Raw genomic sequence first — 17,004 nt, forward strand, 5'->3', positions numbered from 1 at the left:
TTGAAAACTAATGGGACCAGGGTCAGTCGGTTAAGCATTTGCCTTCAGCTCAGGTCATGATCCCAGGGTCCTGGGATCAAGCCCCACATCAGGCTCCCTACTCTGCAGGGAGTCTGCTTCTCCCTCGCCCTCTGCCTGCTACTCCCCCTGCTTGTGCTGTCAAATAAATAAAATCTTAAAAATGAATTAATTAAGTAATTACTGAAAACTGAATAATTTTAAACTGCTTAATGAAATTATTCCTTGGACACATATTTTAATAATACCATTTAGAAATTAATTTTTAAATTTTCCATTGTAAATTAATTTGCAGTTGAATAGAACTTTCATTATGTTGGGGGACCAAATTGAGAACAAATTTAAAACAAGGAAATGAACCACAGTAAACAATAAACTTTATGTGGTAAGCCGAATAGCACTCCCTGCCCCCAAAGGTGTTCTAGTTCCTGGAACTTGTGATCATGATAACTTGAGTTATCACAAAGTTCTTTATAAAAGGGAGGCAGGAGGTCAGAGGAAGAGTAAGGGATGCAACAACATAAGCGGAGGTCAGAGTTAGAGATCTGAAGATGCCAAACTGCTGGCTTTGAAGATGGGGAAGGGGACCACTAGCTGAGGAATGCCAGAAGCTTCTAGTAGGTGAAAAAGGCAAGAAAAGAAATTCTTCCCTAGAGGCTTCAGGGGGAACACAGGCTTGCTGACACCTTCAGAACTGTACATAATAAATTTATATTGTTTGAAGCCAGTAAATTTGTGGAAATTTGTTACAGTAGCAATAGCAAACTAACATTTTATAAAGTAGTTGGACCTAACTCTGACAAGCTATGGTCAATTATAGTCAAATATCTAAGTTGTGGGGAAAAGATGACAGCATGAGATTATCTTAATACTGGCGTTAGTTGAACCAGCTATTGGAGTTAAGAGCAATTCTTAGAAAAGCATCCACGTCGTTGGCTTTAAATTAATCTACAAGAATCCTGTTATAAAGTAGTTGGGAAAATGTATTTATTTTAAATCTTTAATTTTCATCACCTGGGTAGCTCAGTCGGTTAAGCGTCTGCCTTCGGTTTAGGTCGTGATCCCAGAGTCCTGGGACCGAGCAACGCCTGGGGCTCCCTGCTCCATGGGGAGCCTGCTTCTCCCTCTGCCCACAGTAAACAATAAATTTCTCATTTTTCTCCAATCCCTCATTTCTCTCTCTCCCTCTCTCTCAAAAAAAAACTCTCTTAAAAGAATCTTTGAATTTCATCTTCGGTTATTTTCCATTTTCCACTTTTAAGGTTTGTCTCTCCTTTAAAAATAATAGTCAAAAACAAAAAAGCAAGCCTAACTCTCGGGGTTTTTTTTTTTAAGATGTATTTATTTATTTGACAGCGAGAGCCATCGCGCACAAGCAGGGGGAGCGGCAGGCAGAGGGAGAGGGAGAAGCAGGCTCCCGGCAGAGCAGCGAACCCCACGCTGGGATCACGACCCGAGCCAAAAGCAGGCGCCCAATCGACTGAGCCACCCAGGCGCGCCCCAACTCTGGAGTTTCTTTCCAATTTAGTTTTGGTGTAGGGCATGGTTCCCTCTGCGATGACTCCTTGTAGCACTCCCCGATTCGGCCAGCGCCTGGTGGGGGGCGCTCAAGAGCCCGGCGCGGGTGGCCCGGCGGCCGAGAAGGAGGAGGAGCCGGAGGAGGAAGACAGGAGCCGGGTGGGCGCGAGCGGGCGATGGTGCTGCCGCTGCTGCTGTTCCGGAGTGCGCGCCGGGCGATCCCGGGGTCGGCGGAGGCTGCGCTCTGGGGTGAGCTCGGTGGTCCCTGGGGAAAGGGAGAGTGCCTAACCGCGGGCCCGGGGAAGGAATGGTATTGGTGGGGGTGCTCCCTTCTTGGGGCTTCCAGGGAAAAATCAGACCCATTACCCTTGGCACCTGGGAAGGTAGCACCAGCTTTCAGTTCTCGTTCCTTCAGATTGCGGGCTACTTGGGTCTGAGGGTGCTCTTGGGGGACGCAGGAGAGAGGTCAGCGTTGCTCCGGGGAGGTCGCGTGGGGGACATTTATGAAGATACTGGTGTCTGACTGGGCAGTGAAGGTCAGTTGGCCACTGAGCGAGCAACACGCCCAGTTTCCGCCCGAGAGAAACTGAGGATGAGCCCGGCTCTGCGAGTTACACCTGTGACCCACTGGGGAGCCGCGCTCAGAGCTTGGTGGCAACAGTCACCCAGAATTATAACACGTTAGAGCTATTAAAGTACCACTGCTAATATTACGGACGGCAAAACAAGCCAGAGAAACGAAGGTTAGTGGAGGCGTTGGGTGTATTACTCAGCAGGCTTCCAGTCCCTTCTTTTGCTTTACATGCTGCCTCTCCTTTAGCACAATTTTTATTTGTGGATGCAGCTGCAGAGACTGTGGCATAACCCTGTGTCCCCAACTCTCCCTCTCAGTTACTCCGCTTGAACTCTTGGTACATCCTCTGTAATTTAAAATGTGCTTTTTCTATGCAAATTTGTTCTTTATTGAGCACCTAGAAATGCAGACCTCCTGCTGGGGATACAGCCTCTGCCGTTCACGTCACCATTTTGGGGAGAGACAGAGACAAGTAAACAATCACCACACACAGTCTCGTGAGACTGCAATGGAAAAAGCAATTATTCTACCCGAGTTGGAGAAAATATTAGAGAAAAGGTGCCTTTTTTTTTTTTTTTTAAGATTTTATTTCTTTATTTGACAGAGAGGGAGACAGCCAGCCAGAAAGGGAACACAAGCAGGGGAAGTGAGAGAGGGAGAAGCAGGCTCCCAGCAAAGCAGGGAGCCAGATGCGGGGCTCGATCCCAGGACCCCGGGATCACGCCCCGAGCCGAAGGCAGACACTCAATGACTAAGCCACCCAGGCGCCCCGAAAAGGTGCCTTTTCATTTAAAAAATTTTACTAGCGAGGTGCCTGGCTGGCTCAGTTAGTGGAGCATGCAACACTTGACCTCAGAGTTGTAAGCTGGAGCCCCGGGTTGGGTGTAGAGAGTACTTAAAATCTTTTAAAAAAATTCTGGTGATACATTATTATATTCCCATTATATTCAAACAGACAATAAAGAACAGCTTACATTCCCCTCTATACACCCTCCCACATTCCACCTCCCTCTCCAAACGTGGTTTGGTACACATCCTTCTAAACACTTTTCTATGAACATACGTTAAATGTACACATAAAAATACTATATATATAATATATAGGTGTTGCTGTTTTTAATTTATGCCCCAGAATTCCTGTCCCTGCAATCCCACTCCCCAGGAATAGTTTCTTATTTCCTTCCAGATGGTTTTCTGGACATTTATAAAACATAAGTATTGTATCTTAAGTGTATATAGATCTCAAAGGGGAAGCTTTCTATTTAGCAATATGGACATCTCTTCAAGTCCCTAAATGTAGGTCTGCCTCTTTCCTTGTAAATGCTGCATGGTATGCTTCATAATTAGTTTAACCATTTCCTGTATGAACATTTAGGTTGCTTCCAATTGCCAGGATGGATTTCTAATCTTTCAACCAAGACTTTCCAAAGAGAATACTGTCAGTCCTTGTGTTCTTAATGACTTGAAGTTGCTAACATGAGTGCTTGTTACTTAATCAGTGATCCCGCCATAACTCTGAAAATGTCCTTTGTCTGCTACATTTCCATGAGGACGAAAGCTTGCTGTCTACCTTTATTCTCTGAAGGTTTCCCCTCGAGTCTTGTTCTGCTAGTTTTATTCTAGTTCTCGGCTTCCTCTTTGCTTCTGTTTAGACTTATGCAGGTTTGAAGCAAGATCCCAAACCGGTCCTACTAAGTCATGCACACTGCAGCTGAGTGTTGTACTAACACACTTCTGTGGTGGCACAAAGTGAGTAAACTTTCATCTGCCGCATCCTATCCTATCTTTCCCCTGAGTTCTGACCTCCGTAAGATTCTAAGTAGCTTTCTGGGTAATCGCCAGGTTGTGTAAAGCCCTTTACTTGATCCTAGTCCTACAAAGAACAGCAGAAAACACAGAGGTGCTTTGTCAATATGAATCAGCTGCCAGCAGCAGAAGATGCTTTAAATAAGGAGGGAAGTTGGGGAAGGTGACAGCTCAGAGGACCTGGGGACTCGCTGGGCTATTTAAGGGAAAGTACTGTGATAGAGTAGCAGCAGGAGGTGGAGAAGACAAGTAACTTGGAGAAGCTGAAAAATGGTATAGGGTATTCCCCTTTAATATTAAACTCACCACTTCATGCAATAAATGCATTGCCTTATCTAAAATTTCCATTTTAACCTTTTATTCGCTAGGATGGTTGTTCACTTGCTTTTCAAATTTTACTGTGAGTGGGTCCCAAAAAATCGAAATATCCATTAAAGTGCTTACATTAGAAGTCATAAAATGTTCACATTTGAGAAGGAAGCACACCAAATGTTCTTCCTAATATTTTCTCTCTGGAGTAACAATCATTATTTCTAATGTAGTCTTCCTTGGTTGTGCGTTGTTTATATTGACCATTACATGGTCTGTAGAAATAACTTTCAGTATTTGACAGATATTGATGTGGATTTTCTAAGGTGTCAACATCCAAAAGAAGAGTATAGATGAACCAGAGAATTTATTTTATGGCTGCGGCAAGAGTGAGTTGCTGTTATTATGATTGTTATTATTATTAAGTAAACACTTTTATGTTTCAAATAGTTGTATTTTTCACATCAATACCGTATTTATTTGAAATCATAAAAAGAATACCAAACTGAATTGGTAGGGCGTAATGGTAGACTATTTCTAAGAGAAAATTTTTTAAAAAGATTTTTGTTTATTTGAGAGAGAGAGAGAGAGAGCTAGCACAAGCAGGAGGAGGGACAGAGGGAAAGGGAGAAGCAGGCTTCCCGTTGAACAGGGAGCCCAATGCGGGGCTGGATCCCAGGACCCTGAGATCATGACCTGAGCTGAAGGCAGACGCTTAACCAACTGAGCTACAAAGGCGTCCCTCTAAGCGAAATTTAGTTTAGTTTTTTAAAGTACAACATATAGTACAAAACTATGCTACAAAACTTTACTATAGTAAAGAAGCTAAATTGATGAAAAAAATAAATTCAGAAACCGAATCATGTATATGATTTCTATATATATAGTTTCTTTAAACATACAATTAATTAAATCACATTAGGCTAATTGAAATTAAATAATTCAAAGAATAGGGGTGCCAGCCTGGCTCAGTTGAAAGAGCATGCATGCAACTCTTGATCTTGGGGCCATGGGTTCAAGCCCCACATTGGGTGTAGATATTACCTAAATAAATAAATAAATAAATAAACTTTAAAAAATTTTCAAACAATAATTGACTCTAGAACTTAGAGATTTATAGAAGTAATACTAAATTTCTTAACCTTTGTTTGCAAAAATATGCTTATTCCTACAGGTTTCTCCTCACTAAAAAAGACCTGACAATTGTAGCAGAAAAACAAACTTCTAAACATATATACAGCATGAATTATACTAGATCTTCAATTTGCATAGTCTAATATGTGATTTTAACTATTTTTAGGTCATCATATTTATCTCACACTGAAATTTGGGTTGGTAGGTTGTTTTGTTCTTTGTTTTGGGTTTTTTTTTTTTTTTTTTTTTTTTTTTTTTTAGCTGTAGCCATTTGAAAAACAGCAAATGCAGAGAGAGGTTTTCTCTGAACTCCTCTTACCTGCCTAAAGACAGATCCTCCAGAAGGAACTCGGTTTCATAAATCCCCTCCCCAGGAGTTTCATCAACAAAGGAAGATTGACTCATCACAGGAAAGGAGACTAGAACCCACACCACACCCAAACTTTGTTATAAACTGTCATAACTCCCATCTCTTCTTCTAAGGGCCCATTCACTTGTCCTAAAAATCATTTACTCTCCCCTAAGAGGCCTACATTCCCTCTCCTTATTAAGATGAGAATTCTTATTTTTTAATTTAAAAAATATGTATTTTTTTAATTTTTACCTTTTTTACCTTCACTCATCTCTCCTGCCCCGCCACTCCCTGCCTCTAGCAACCACAAATTTGTTCTCTGTATCTGTGAACTTGGGTTTTGAGGGTTTGTTTATTTTTTCATTTGTTTTTGGTTCCACATATGAGATCACACGGTATTTTCTTTCTCTCTCTGACTTAGTGTAATGCCTTTGAGGCCCATGTCTCAAATGACAAGAGTTCATTCTTTTTTATGGCTGAATATTCATGTGTGTGTGTGTGTGTGTGTGTGTGTGCGTGTGTGTGTTTACCACAATTTCTTTATCCATATATCCATCAGTGGACACTTAGCTTGTTTCCGTATCTTGGCTGTTATAAATATTGCTGCAGTGAACATGGGGTGCATATATCTTTTCAAGGTAACATCTTCATTTTCTTCAGATAAATACCAGAGATAGAATTGCTGGATCATATGGTAGTTCTATTTTTAATTTTTTCAGGAACCTCCATATTCTTTTCCACAGTGGCTGCACCAATTTACATTCCCAATAGTGCAGGAAGGTTCCCTTTTCTCCACATCCTCACCAACACTTGTTATTTCTTGTCTTTTTGATAATGGCCATTCTAACAGGAGTGAAGTGACAACTCATTCTGGTTTCAATTTGTATTTCCCTGATGATTAATGATGTTGGACATCTTTTCGTGTGTTCTTTGACCATCTCTCTGTCTTCCTTGGAAAAACGTCTATTCAGGTCTTCCACTCACTATGTTCTTGCATACCGTATATAGATCTATAGTATACATCGTATGTATAATGTGATCTATTGTGCATACTTTTCTGCATTTTTTTTGCTCACTTAGGTAGTCAGAAGCTTTCCATGGCAGTACATATAACTCTTTGAACCACTGCATATGTTCCGTAGTATGGATTACCAGTTTATTTACCAGTCCCTTCCTGATGGACATTTTGGTTTCCATTTTTTTTGCTGTTATAAAAATTTCTTCAATAGTTACCATTGTACATACCTCTTTGTGTATATGTACAAGTAGTTTACTAGGTAGATACTTAGAAGTGGAACTGTTGGGTTGGTGACAAGCGGCATTTAACAGTCTTCAAGGAGAGTCGGAGTGTGCCAGGCAGAGGTGAGGAAGGAAGAAGTATTCCCTTCAGATAGAACAGTGTGCATAAATCATGAAGGAAGGCAAAAATATGTATTTACAGATTGCACCGTATAGATTACTTAAAACTCACAGCAACTCAGAAAGATTAAGTAATATTATTCCTGTTTTAAAAATAAGAAACTAAGTCCCAGAGAGTTTAAGTAATCTGCCCAGGATTACAGAGCTAAGTGGACAAGCCAGGATTTAAACCTGGTTTATCTGACTCTAAAATCTGCTCTTTCCACTGATAAAAATGTAGTTAGAGCACATGTATACTTTTAATGTAGCTGGAGGGTAGGGTTATTTTTTTATTATTATGTTACGTTAGTCACCATACAGTACATCATTAGTTCTTGATGTTCCGTGATTCATTATTTGTGTATAACACCCAGTGCTCATTACAACACATGCCCTCCTTAATACCCATCACCAGGCTACCCCATCCCCTCACCCCCTCCCCTCTGAAACCCTCAGTTTGTTCCCAGAGTCCATAGTCTCTCATGGTTCATCTCCCCCTCTGATTTGCCCCCCTTCAGTTTTCCCTTCCTTCCCCTAACGTCCTCCGTGTTATTCCTTATGTTCCACGTATGATTGAAACCATATGATAATTGCCTTTCTCTGCTTGACTTATTTCCCTTAGCATAATCCTGGAGGGTAGGGTTATTGAGGCAGAGGAGGAATGGGGAAGAGAAGAAGGTCTGGTAAATTATGCTGGTAAAGTAGACTAAAGGACATGATAGAACATACTAAGGAGTTTGGACTGTATTTTATAATGTAGGCTGCGGATAATATCCAGTTGAGGCTAGATTTACCTGCAGAAACAGCAAAATGAGAGTTTATTAAAAAATTAGGCTCAAAATGTGAGAATCATGTATAAACTGTGTTACTCTTGAGAATCCCTCAAGAGAACCACGAATCATGTCGATAAATCCTAAACAGCCAGTTTTCCTTCAGTGGAGGAACTGATGGCTGCTTCTTTGATCAAGCAATAGATGAAGTGGTTGATTTACAAGTAGAGGCCGTGTTGTACAAAAAAATACACAATAGCTTTAATTAAAGAATTAGTGTGGACTGGAGGCTCGTACCATGAGAGGCTTGGGGGAACTGAGACTCATTAAAGGAATATTTGTGCTTTGGCTCAGAGTGGAAAGCTAGGAAATCTAGTCCTCACTGGTTATACACCTGTTCTCCACACACACCCCGCCCCCACAGCCTAACAGGAGTATAGAGACAGTTAAATGTCAGTTTGACTCTAATATATAAGAAAAATATCTATCTTTGATTCAATTACACAGGTTACATGCTGAGATGATGTTTGTTTCGTAGTGGCAAAGTACCACAGTCTTAAGCTTAACAATTTTTTAAATTACCATAGTTTCCCACTTCCTAACAATGAGGAATAGTACCAAGTATGAACTCAACCTGCTGACTTTTTGTATTCTGGGAATTCACAAAATAGCAAGTTGAGTGAGAAATAGTTTTATCCTAGGCATTGTAAGATCGAATCTTGCAGATAACGTAAGCCAATTTTTCGAAATCTGAAGAGGATGGGAAATCTGTATTTTTATTTTTTTAATGTATTTACTGTGATAAAACATATGTAACAAAAAATTTGCCACTTTAGCCATTTTTGAGTGTACAATTCCGTGGCATTAATTATATTCACAACATTGTGACGTCATTACCACCGTATTTCTTTTTTTTTTTTAAGATTTTATTTATTTATTCGACAGAGATAGAGACAGCCAGTGAGAGAGGGAACACAAGCAGGGGGGAGTGGGAGAGGAAGAAGCAGGCTCACAGCGGAGGAGCCTGATGTGGGGCTCGATCCCATAACGCTGGGATCACGCCCTGAGCCGAAGGCAGACGCTTAACCACTGTGCCACCCAGGCACCCCTACCACCGTATTTCTAAATATTTTCATCACCCCAAACAGAAACTCAAACCCATGGAGCAGTAAGACCCCTCCCTCCAACTTCTGGTAACCTCTAACCTACTTTCTATGAATTTACCTGTTCTAGGTATTTCATATGAGTGGAATCATAAAATATTTGTCATTTCGTGTCTGGCTTACTTCACTTAGCATGTTTTCGATGTTGTAGTTTCATGCTGTCGTATGTGTTAGAACTTCATTCCTTTTTAGGACAGAATAATATTCCACTGTATGTATAAGCCACATTTTTGTTTATCCACTCATCTGTTGAAAAAACACTTGGGCTGTTTCCACCTTTCAGCTATTGTGAGTAATTGTGAATAATGCTGCTATGAGCATTGGTGTCTGAGTTTGAGTCCCTGTTTTCAAGTCTTTTGGGTACATACCTTGGAGTGGAATTGCTGGGAAACCTGTATTTTTTAACTATTGTATTTGTCCATTTTTCCATCTTTTGCTATCAGTGAGAAGGACAAATGAAAATAGAACAATGTTTGGTTTTTACAAGAAAATGTGGTTTTCACAACTCACTTTTGGCTTTTCTTAACTACTTAGCAAATAGAACTGTGAAGCATTTCTTTTGGCCTATGCACACTGCAGAAAATGTACTAAGACATTAAAGGATGACCCAAGAAAGTCTGGGAACCCCTGGTTTATACCTAGTGTGCTCCAACTAGTTTTTAAAATTGAATACTATATTTTGGACAACTTAGGTGAAATAACATGCCACAGTATAAATGTGCCACTTAGAACTGTTCCCTCATGGAGACACTTCTAGCTTCTTGCCGTTTTTCGGTATTACAGAGAATGCTGCCAGTGAATATATTTATACATATATACATTTGTGTGTATTTCTGCTAATCCTCCTGTGGTAACAGATTCCTAAAACTAAAATCATGAGGTAAAAAAGATACACATACATCAAGTGTTATTCCTGCTACATTTTCCTTTCAAAAGGTTTTAACATTACACACTCCCCACAACGTAAGAGTACCCATTTCCTCATACCCTCACCAATATTTGATGTTATCAATCCTTTTAATTTTTATAAATCTGACAAAATCTGAAAAATTTTGTTTATATCTTGCATTTCCTTAATAAGTAGTGAGATAGTTACCTTTTACTGACCATTGGTATTTTTCAAGTCAATTCCCTGTTCCTGTTTTGACCATTTTTTCTATTGGGAATTTTATCCTTTTCGTATTTGTATGAGCTCTGTTAATACTAATGTTTTGTCTTTGCTGTGTTACAAATATTTTGTTCCTACCTGCCACTTGTCTTCTAATTATTCATTGTTCTTTTCCCATGTATAAATTTAGCATTTTAAGGAAGTCAAATCTTTATGACTTCTGATTTTGCCATGTTTAGAATGGTCTTCTTATCCCAAGGTTTAAATTATCTGCTGATGTTTTCTATTGGTACTTCTAAAATATTAGTTTTGGGATTGAAATTTAAATTTATTTACATGTAAGGAATGAAGCAATAGTTTGCTTCAAGTTTCTTCCTGATGGCTAGCTAGTTGCCCTACATATTCGTTGAACAAAATTTCCCCATTATTCTGAAATATAATTGTTACCAAATATTGAATTCCCATAGATAGTACATTGTGTGCTGTTTCTGGACTTAGATCTTTAAACCTTTTCCTATGCCAGTTTATACTATTTAAACCAATTTCACCTTATAAGATATTTAATCTTTTAACAACACTTGAAGCATTATTATTTACCTTATAGTGGTCATTTTGTTGTGAAATATGATTATTAAATTTTTAAAATTTTTATTTTTATTTAAAAAATCCTCTGGGTTTTCTTTCATGTTTAAAAAAACAATTTGGACCCATAGAAAAGTTGCAAAAGTAAAATGGAGCTCCCTGTATTCTTACTCAACTTCCCCTAATGTAAGCATCTCGCATGGTACAATTATTGAAATCAGGAAAGTAATACTGACATAATACTGTTAACTAATCCACAGGCCTTATTTGAATGTCACCAGTTTTCCCACTGAGGACTTTTATAGTCCCAGGTCCAATCCAGGATTCTATGTTGTTATTACATTTTCATGGTTCCTTAGTCCGCTTCAATCTGTGACGGTTCCACGGTCTCTGTCTTTCATAACTTTGACACTTTTTTAAGAGTGCTGGTTATTTTGTAGATTGAGTTTGTAGATTGAGTTTGAGATTTTCTTCCGATTTGATTCAGGGTATGCATTTTGGCAAAAATCCTAAGGAAGTGATGTGCTCTTCTTGGAGTATCATACCAGAGAGTACATGTTGTTGACATTTCTCATTCCTAGTGATCTTTGAATAGCTGGTTAAAGTAGTATCTTTCAGGTGTTTCCTTTTGTTATTAGTAAGTATCTCCTGGGGAGATACTATCCTATTTCTCATCAAAATTTCACCCAGTAACTCTAGCATCTGTCAATGGCTCTTGCCAAAATAATTATTACTCAGATGTTAACCTAACGGTGATTTTCTCTTTTCATCATTCAACATTTATCAATTGAAATAATCCCTTCTCCTCATTTATTCAATTATATCCTTATATCAGTGTGGACCCGTGGATTTATTTTATAGGTTATTACCCAATACCATATTATGTTACCAACTATTTAAGTTTTTATTTATTTAAGTAATCTCTACACCAAACATGGGGCTTGAACTCACAACCCCAAGATCAAGAGTCGCATGCTCTTCTGACAGAGCCAGCAAGGTGCCCCACCAATTACTTAACAGATAGAAACAGTGCCTTTAAGTACTTACAAGTGTAGTTTCAAATGTAAGGTTCCCACATCTAACATACGGGTTATCTTCACTTGCAAGGGGAAATTAAAATTTTCTTAATATTGTAATTTGGACTATGGTTAGACTTACAAATTATTTGCAGAATTCAGTTACCAAATGTTGAATGTGTATTTACAAGTTCCACCTAATTAAGGGCTCGGAGAGAGTAGAATATGGAGCTGGCACAAGGCCAGCCATTAAGCATCGAGGCCAAGAGGGTAGGGCTATGTCCCGTGGCTCTGTACAAAATACATACACAGGTCAGGGAAGTCTAAAGATCAACTATAGCTCACTGGCTGGAACCAGGGGAGAAATTCCTTTTACCTGCTTTCCAGATATATTTTTTTAAAGATTTTATTTATTTATTTGACAGAGATAGAGACAGCCAGCGAGAGAGGGAACACAAGCAGGCAGAGTGGGAGAGGAAGAAGCAGGCTCATAGCGGAGGAGCCTGATGTGGGGCTCGATCCCATAACGCCAGGATCACGCCCTGAGCCGAAGGCAGGTGCTTAACTGCTGTGCCACCCAGGCGCCCCAGCTTTCCAGATATTAATAGCAATGTTGCTTTGAAAGTGCCTAAATTATTTTATTCTTTCCAGGTTTGAAGTCAATAAAAGGAAGCTGGCACAATTTTTGTACTGCTATTTTTAAAGATGTCACTTATAAAGAACTTAAAAACCTCTTGAATTCCAAAAAAATTATGTTAATTGATGTTAGAGAGACATGGGAAATTGTGGAGTATGGAAAAATTCCTGGGTCTGTCAATATACCACGTAAGTGACGTGTCTTGAATTGATTCATCACAAAAGTATCTATTCAGTAATTTACTGTATCTAAAATTTAATTGAAATTCTTAACATTTTCTTTCAGTGGATGAAGTAGGCGAAGCTCTACAGATGCACCCAAAAGATTTCAAAGAGAAGTACAATGAAGTCAAACCATCCAAATCTGACAGTCTAGTGTTTTCTTGTTTAGCCGGAGTGAGAAGCAAGAAGGCTCTGGACATGGCCATGTCTCTGGGCTTTAACAGGTGCAAAGATGAAGTATAAAAATGGATTCAAGAATGTATATAGAATGTTTCATATGTATTATATTTTTACTGTTCGATTGAAAAATTTCTTATAATTACTGTGTTAGTAATAGCAGGATAGAGACTGAAAGCCTCTGTATTTTCATCCTACTCAAAAGTAACAGTCCTTTAAGTAGGTTTAAAGTCCAGAGTAGTCATTCCATCTCTAAATCTCTAAAATTCCTATCAACCTTGTGTTATAAAGCAGGAGAAAATGTTCACAGCACTAACTTTGCTTCTATGTTTTCAGTGCTCAACACTATGCTGGAGGATGGAAGGAATGGGCAACCTACGAATTTTCAGAGAAGAAACAGGAAAATTGAATTCTGGGATACAAGTTGGCTCCTTCTGTGTGTACATGCAGCCTAGGATAGTGAGATGAACAAAAGAATAACAATCTAGCCCTGGCATCACTGGTTAATGGAAAGGGGATTTTGTGTAATTCAACTATTTGTTGGATCTTTTCCTTAACTGTAAGTTGAGACTACTACTCGCCCTTGCCTATTTCTAAAAGCTATTGAGGATTGAAATAATGTATGTGACTTGTCATGGAAATGTAAGGGTTGGGATTCTAGAAATTAATTTTTAAATACTTTGGTATAGTATGGTCGTATTTCCTAGCCCAGGTTACTTAGAGTACCTAACCATGAAGTATGACCATTTGTGTTAGCATAGCTTCTATTCATTAAAGAGGCTGTGAGCTGGACAAGCTATTTTTTTAATGATTAAGATATATTTGTAAGTTTTCCCATTTTAGAAAATTCACAAAATTTATTTTCCTGTAATGATACACAGTACAGATATTTCTGATGGATATACCTTTCACCCATAATGAATATTTAGTGAATATTGACTAAAATAAAAACAGCTAGTAATCAGTTCTTGAACACCTTTTCTTGGCTTACACCCTATGCTAAATATTCCAAATGCTAAAAAGATAATAAAAAAGATGTGATTCTTCTCTGAAGACGTTTGACTTCTAACAGTGCTATATACAAGTTAAATTTAAAAAAGCAGACTCTTGTCTTGAAATACCAAGAATCTGAGATCCAGAAAAGTAGGTGAAATATGAACAATGAGAACACATTAACACCATCCAAAGGCTTATGGCGGTGTTGTAACCAGCATGGTAGTGATAGGATTTGCAACTTAAAAAATTATTATGACCTATAAAGATAGAAATAACAAAGCGATTGCTTCTGTAGAGGGAAGATTAACTGGAAAAAGCAAGGAGGGAAATTTCTAGGGTGATGGAAATGCTTTGGATCTTGATTGAAGTGTTGGTACATAGGTAATACATTTATCAAAACTCACTGAACACTTGAAAACATACATTTTCTGTAATTACATCACAATTAAAAATAATGAAAACAGGAAAAAAGTTTAATAAAAAAAAAGAAATGACTCTCACTAGCATGAGTATATGCCTTCGTGCACTGGTGATACAACTCTGTGCTTTCTTCCCTCTGTGCCTCTTCACACCCAAATGTGTTTCGTCTCATTCAGATCATGTAAAGCCTAGGAAATAACTTGGTTTGTCCTAAATGGTATTATAAAGCCCCTGGGGAATCTGGAGTAGGGAAGTGATGTGACCACCTTGAACTTCTATTTCTGATAATGTCTAGTTTGTAGCAGAGCAAACTCCCTGTAAGAACTAGAAAAGCTGGAAAGTAAACACACAAGCACACATGCATGCATGCACGCTCCTCAATGTTGGGTCATCCTCGATAGCTTTCCTGCTCTCTGGAGCATAGCTCTTCAAATCCTTGCTGCTTTAGTAATTCCTTCATGCCTTTAAATTGATCTTATTTATGTATCTATATAAACAAATGTTACTAGGAGAAATATACTAAGGTGGGATTTGAAGAGCCACAATCTCAGAGGGAAGTTGTGGTTGAAGCACTGGGCCCATCAAGGAAGGAGAACCTGGGTAAAAACACCAGACGTTTAGTTGGAACCCCTGGGAAACTATATCCTAAGAGTAAAGGGGAACTAGAAATTGACCAACCCTCATAAATTGTAAGACCAACTTTGACTCAACTAAATCCCTAAATGAATTAAGGTGATCTTCCTGATAACCTAAGGGCCTACCAGCAGCAAATCCTCTCTTAGAGAAAGATGTCGTCATCTAGAGCAAGGGGTTGGCAACAATAAATATTTTAGGTTTGTGGGCCATAAGGTCTTTGTTGCAACTGCTCCACTCTGCTACCGCAGCGGAGCATAGACAGTTCATAAATGAATGAGTGTGGCTGTACCCCAACAGAACTACAGCCACTGAGGTTTGAATTTTATATTTCGTGTGTTGCCACATATTATTCTTTTAATTATTTTCAACCATTTAAAAATATGGCAAACCATGTTAGCTCAAAGGCCAGGCAAAACTAGATGGCAGGTAAGATTTGGCCCATAGGGCACAGTTTACAGACCCCTGAGCCAGAGCCACAAATACTCCCTACAGTTTGTCATATTCAATGTTCAGAATTCTATAAAATTTACTAGAAGTAGCAGTACATAAGACCTCATGATTGAAAATAAGAAAAAAAAAAATGAGCTAGAAAAAGAAAAATAAGACGCAATAGAAACACATCTACAGATCATCCATGCCGGAATTTTCAGAGACCTTAAAGTAACTGTGATTTATATATTCAATAACTTAGATGACAAAAATTATTAAAGTAATGAAAACTACAAAAAAGTATCAAATAGAAATTCTAGAATTTAAGAATATAATAACAAATTAAAAACTCAGTAGATGGCGGATAGGCTTAACAGACACGGCTGATGAGGATTAATAAAAATGAAAAAACTGAGGGACACATTAACATGACTCGCACAATGAACACTGAGAAAGGTAAACTACAGAAATGTGTACGATATAGTTGGAAACTATTTATAAAGACAAGCTTTGTTCTTATTCTGAAATAAAAATTTAACAAAGGTATCTGAAGTGCACTGACCTTTACACGGAAAGTCTTAAAAGTAAAATCATTACTAAGTTCTATTGTATTGGATGCCTCAAAATATGTATAGCATATGATTTAATACATCATTTAAGAAGTGGCTGTTTTATTTCCACCATGGGAGAATACCACTTTTACTCTGATAATGCAAGGGTAGATCAAAAGTTTTAGACAGATTACATTTTAAAATACCGTATGTACTGTTCATAGTTCTTCTAATGAGATAGAAGGAAGCTGTCCTAGAAAAGTTGGGAACAGTGGACAGGCTCAGAGCTCTGAATTAAAGTGTCTCAGGTTTCCTTCATTTACATTCCCTCTTTCTTGCTTGCTTTATGATCCCAGGGAGGTCTCTTGCATTCTGTGATAATGTATCCTTTTGCTATCTAGTATGTATTTGCCATGGAAATACTGGATAAAGGTAGGATCAGTAGCTAACTTGTGAGAAATTGGTATTATTGACAAATGGAAAACTGAATGCTTCTCCCACCATTCAGAAAAAGTTATTTTTCATATCTAAAAGGGAAGCAATTTATTAACAGAAAAGTCTAATTTTGTCACCTTTTCAGTGCTACAGGTATCTCCAGGAGCGAAGACAGGAAGGAAAAAGGAGAGAAACTTTTTTTTTTTTTAAGATTTTATTTGAGAGAGAGTGAGCGAGCATGAGCAGGGGGAGAGGCAGAGGGAGAGAGAAAGGGAGAAGCAGCAGACTCCACTGATCAGGGAGCCGCATGTGGGGCTTGACCTCAAGACCCTGAGATCATGACCTGAAATGAAGGCAGACGCTTAACCAACTGAGCCACCCAGGTGCCCCCCCCCCCGCCAAAAAGGGAGAGAAATTTTAACGAAAGTATTATAACGGCAGAATCTGGTTAAAGTGTATTCACATGGGGATAACAGTACTGTTTTGAAGATTACATCAGATAATGTATGCCAAATATTCCATAGTATGCTGTTATTGTTACTTTATGGATTCGTACAAGATGGTACTTGTTGATAGGCAGCTGGTACTTTGGGTTCTATTTGCATTCACTTAACATTAATAGGTAAAGAAGGGAGGTGAAACTTCCAGCTAAACATCTGGGGGCAAGAATGGCAGTGAGATCCCTTATTGCAGGCAGGAAGATAAAATGAAACTCCGAATACTGAATAATGAAATACCTAGGCCCCTGACCTCA

The 17,004-nt window shown here is 38.7% G+C and overlaps 1 protein-coding gene across 2 annotated transcripts; it reads left to right on the forward strand.

Annotated features, from left to right (window-relative positions):
* Positions 1-1,630: 1,630 nt before the first annotated feature.
* Positions 1,631-14,279, forward strand: LOC123798533 (thiosulfate sulfurtransferase/rhodanese-like domain-containing protein 3). 2 transcript variants are annotated; one of them, XM_087865338.1, is made up of 5 exons: positions 1,654-1,785; positions 12,174-12,305; positions 12,400-12,573; positions 12,671-12,830; positions 13,120-14,279. In XM_087865338.1, exons 1-5 carry the CDS (start codon positions 1,713-1,715, stop codon positions 13,190-13,192), a joined length of 612 nt encoding a protein of 203 aa, XP_087721464.1. In that variant the 5' UTR covers positions 1,654-1,712; the 3' UTR covers positions 13,193-14,279. The 2 variants fall into 2 exon arrangements, with proteins under 2 accessions (XP_045662958.1, XP_087721464.1); XM_045807002.2 differs by lacking the exon at positions 12,174-12,305 and having other exon boundaries at positions 1,631-1,785.
* Positions 14,280-17,004: the final 2,725 nt, after the last annotated feature.

The sequence above is a fragment of the Ursus americanus genome, chromosome 11, assembly GCF_024610735.1.
Source record: "Ursus americanus isolate L20-20 chromosome 11, mUrsAme1.1.p, whole genome shotgun sequence".
Taxonomy (NCBI): Eukaryota; Metazoa; Chordata; class Mammalia; order Carnivora; family Ursidae; genus Ursus; species Ursus americanus.

Excerpts from the sequence above, each read along its gene's own strand:
- LOC123798533 (XM_087865338.1), top strand. The coding sequence starts at position 1,713 with ATGGTGCTGCCGCTGCTGCTGTTCCGGAGTGCGCGCCGGGCGATCCCG. Across the intron at positions 1,786-12,173 it reads GGCGGAGGCTGCGCTCTGGG|AGATAGAGACAGCCAGCGAG; the intron begins GTGAGCTCGGTG and ends TTTATTTGACAG. Across the intron at positions 12,306-12,399 it reads ACGCCCTGAGCCGAAGGCAG|GTTTGAAGTCAATAAAAGGA; the intron begins GTGCTTAACTGC and ends TATTCTTTCCAG.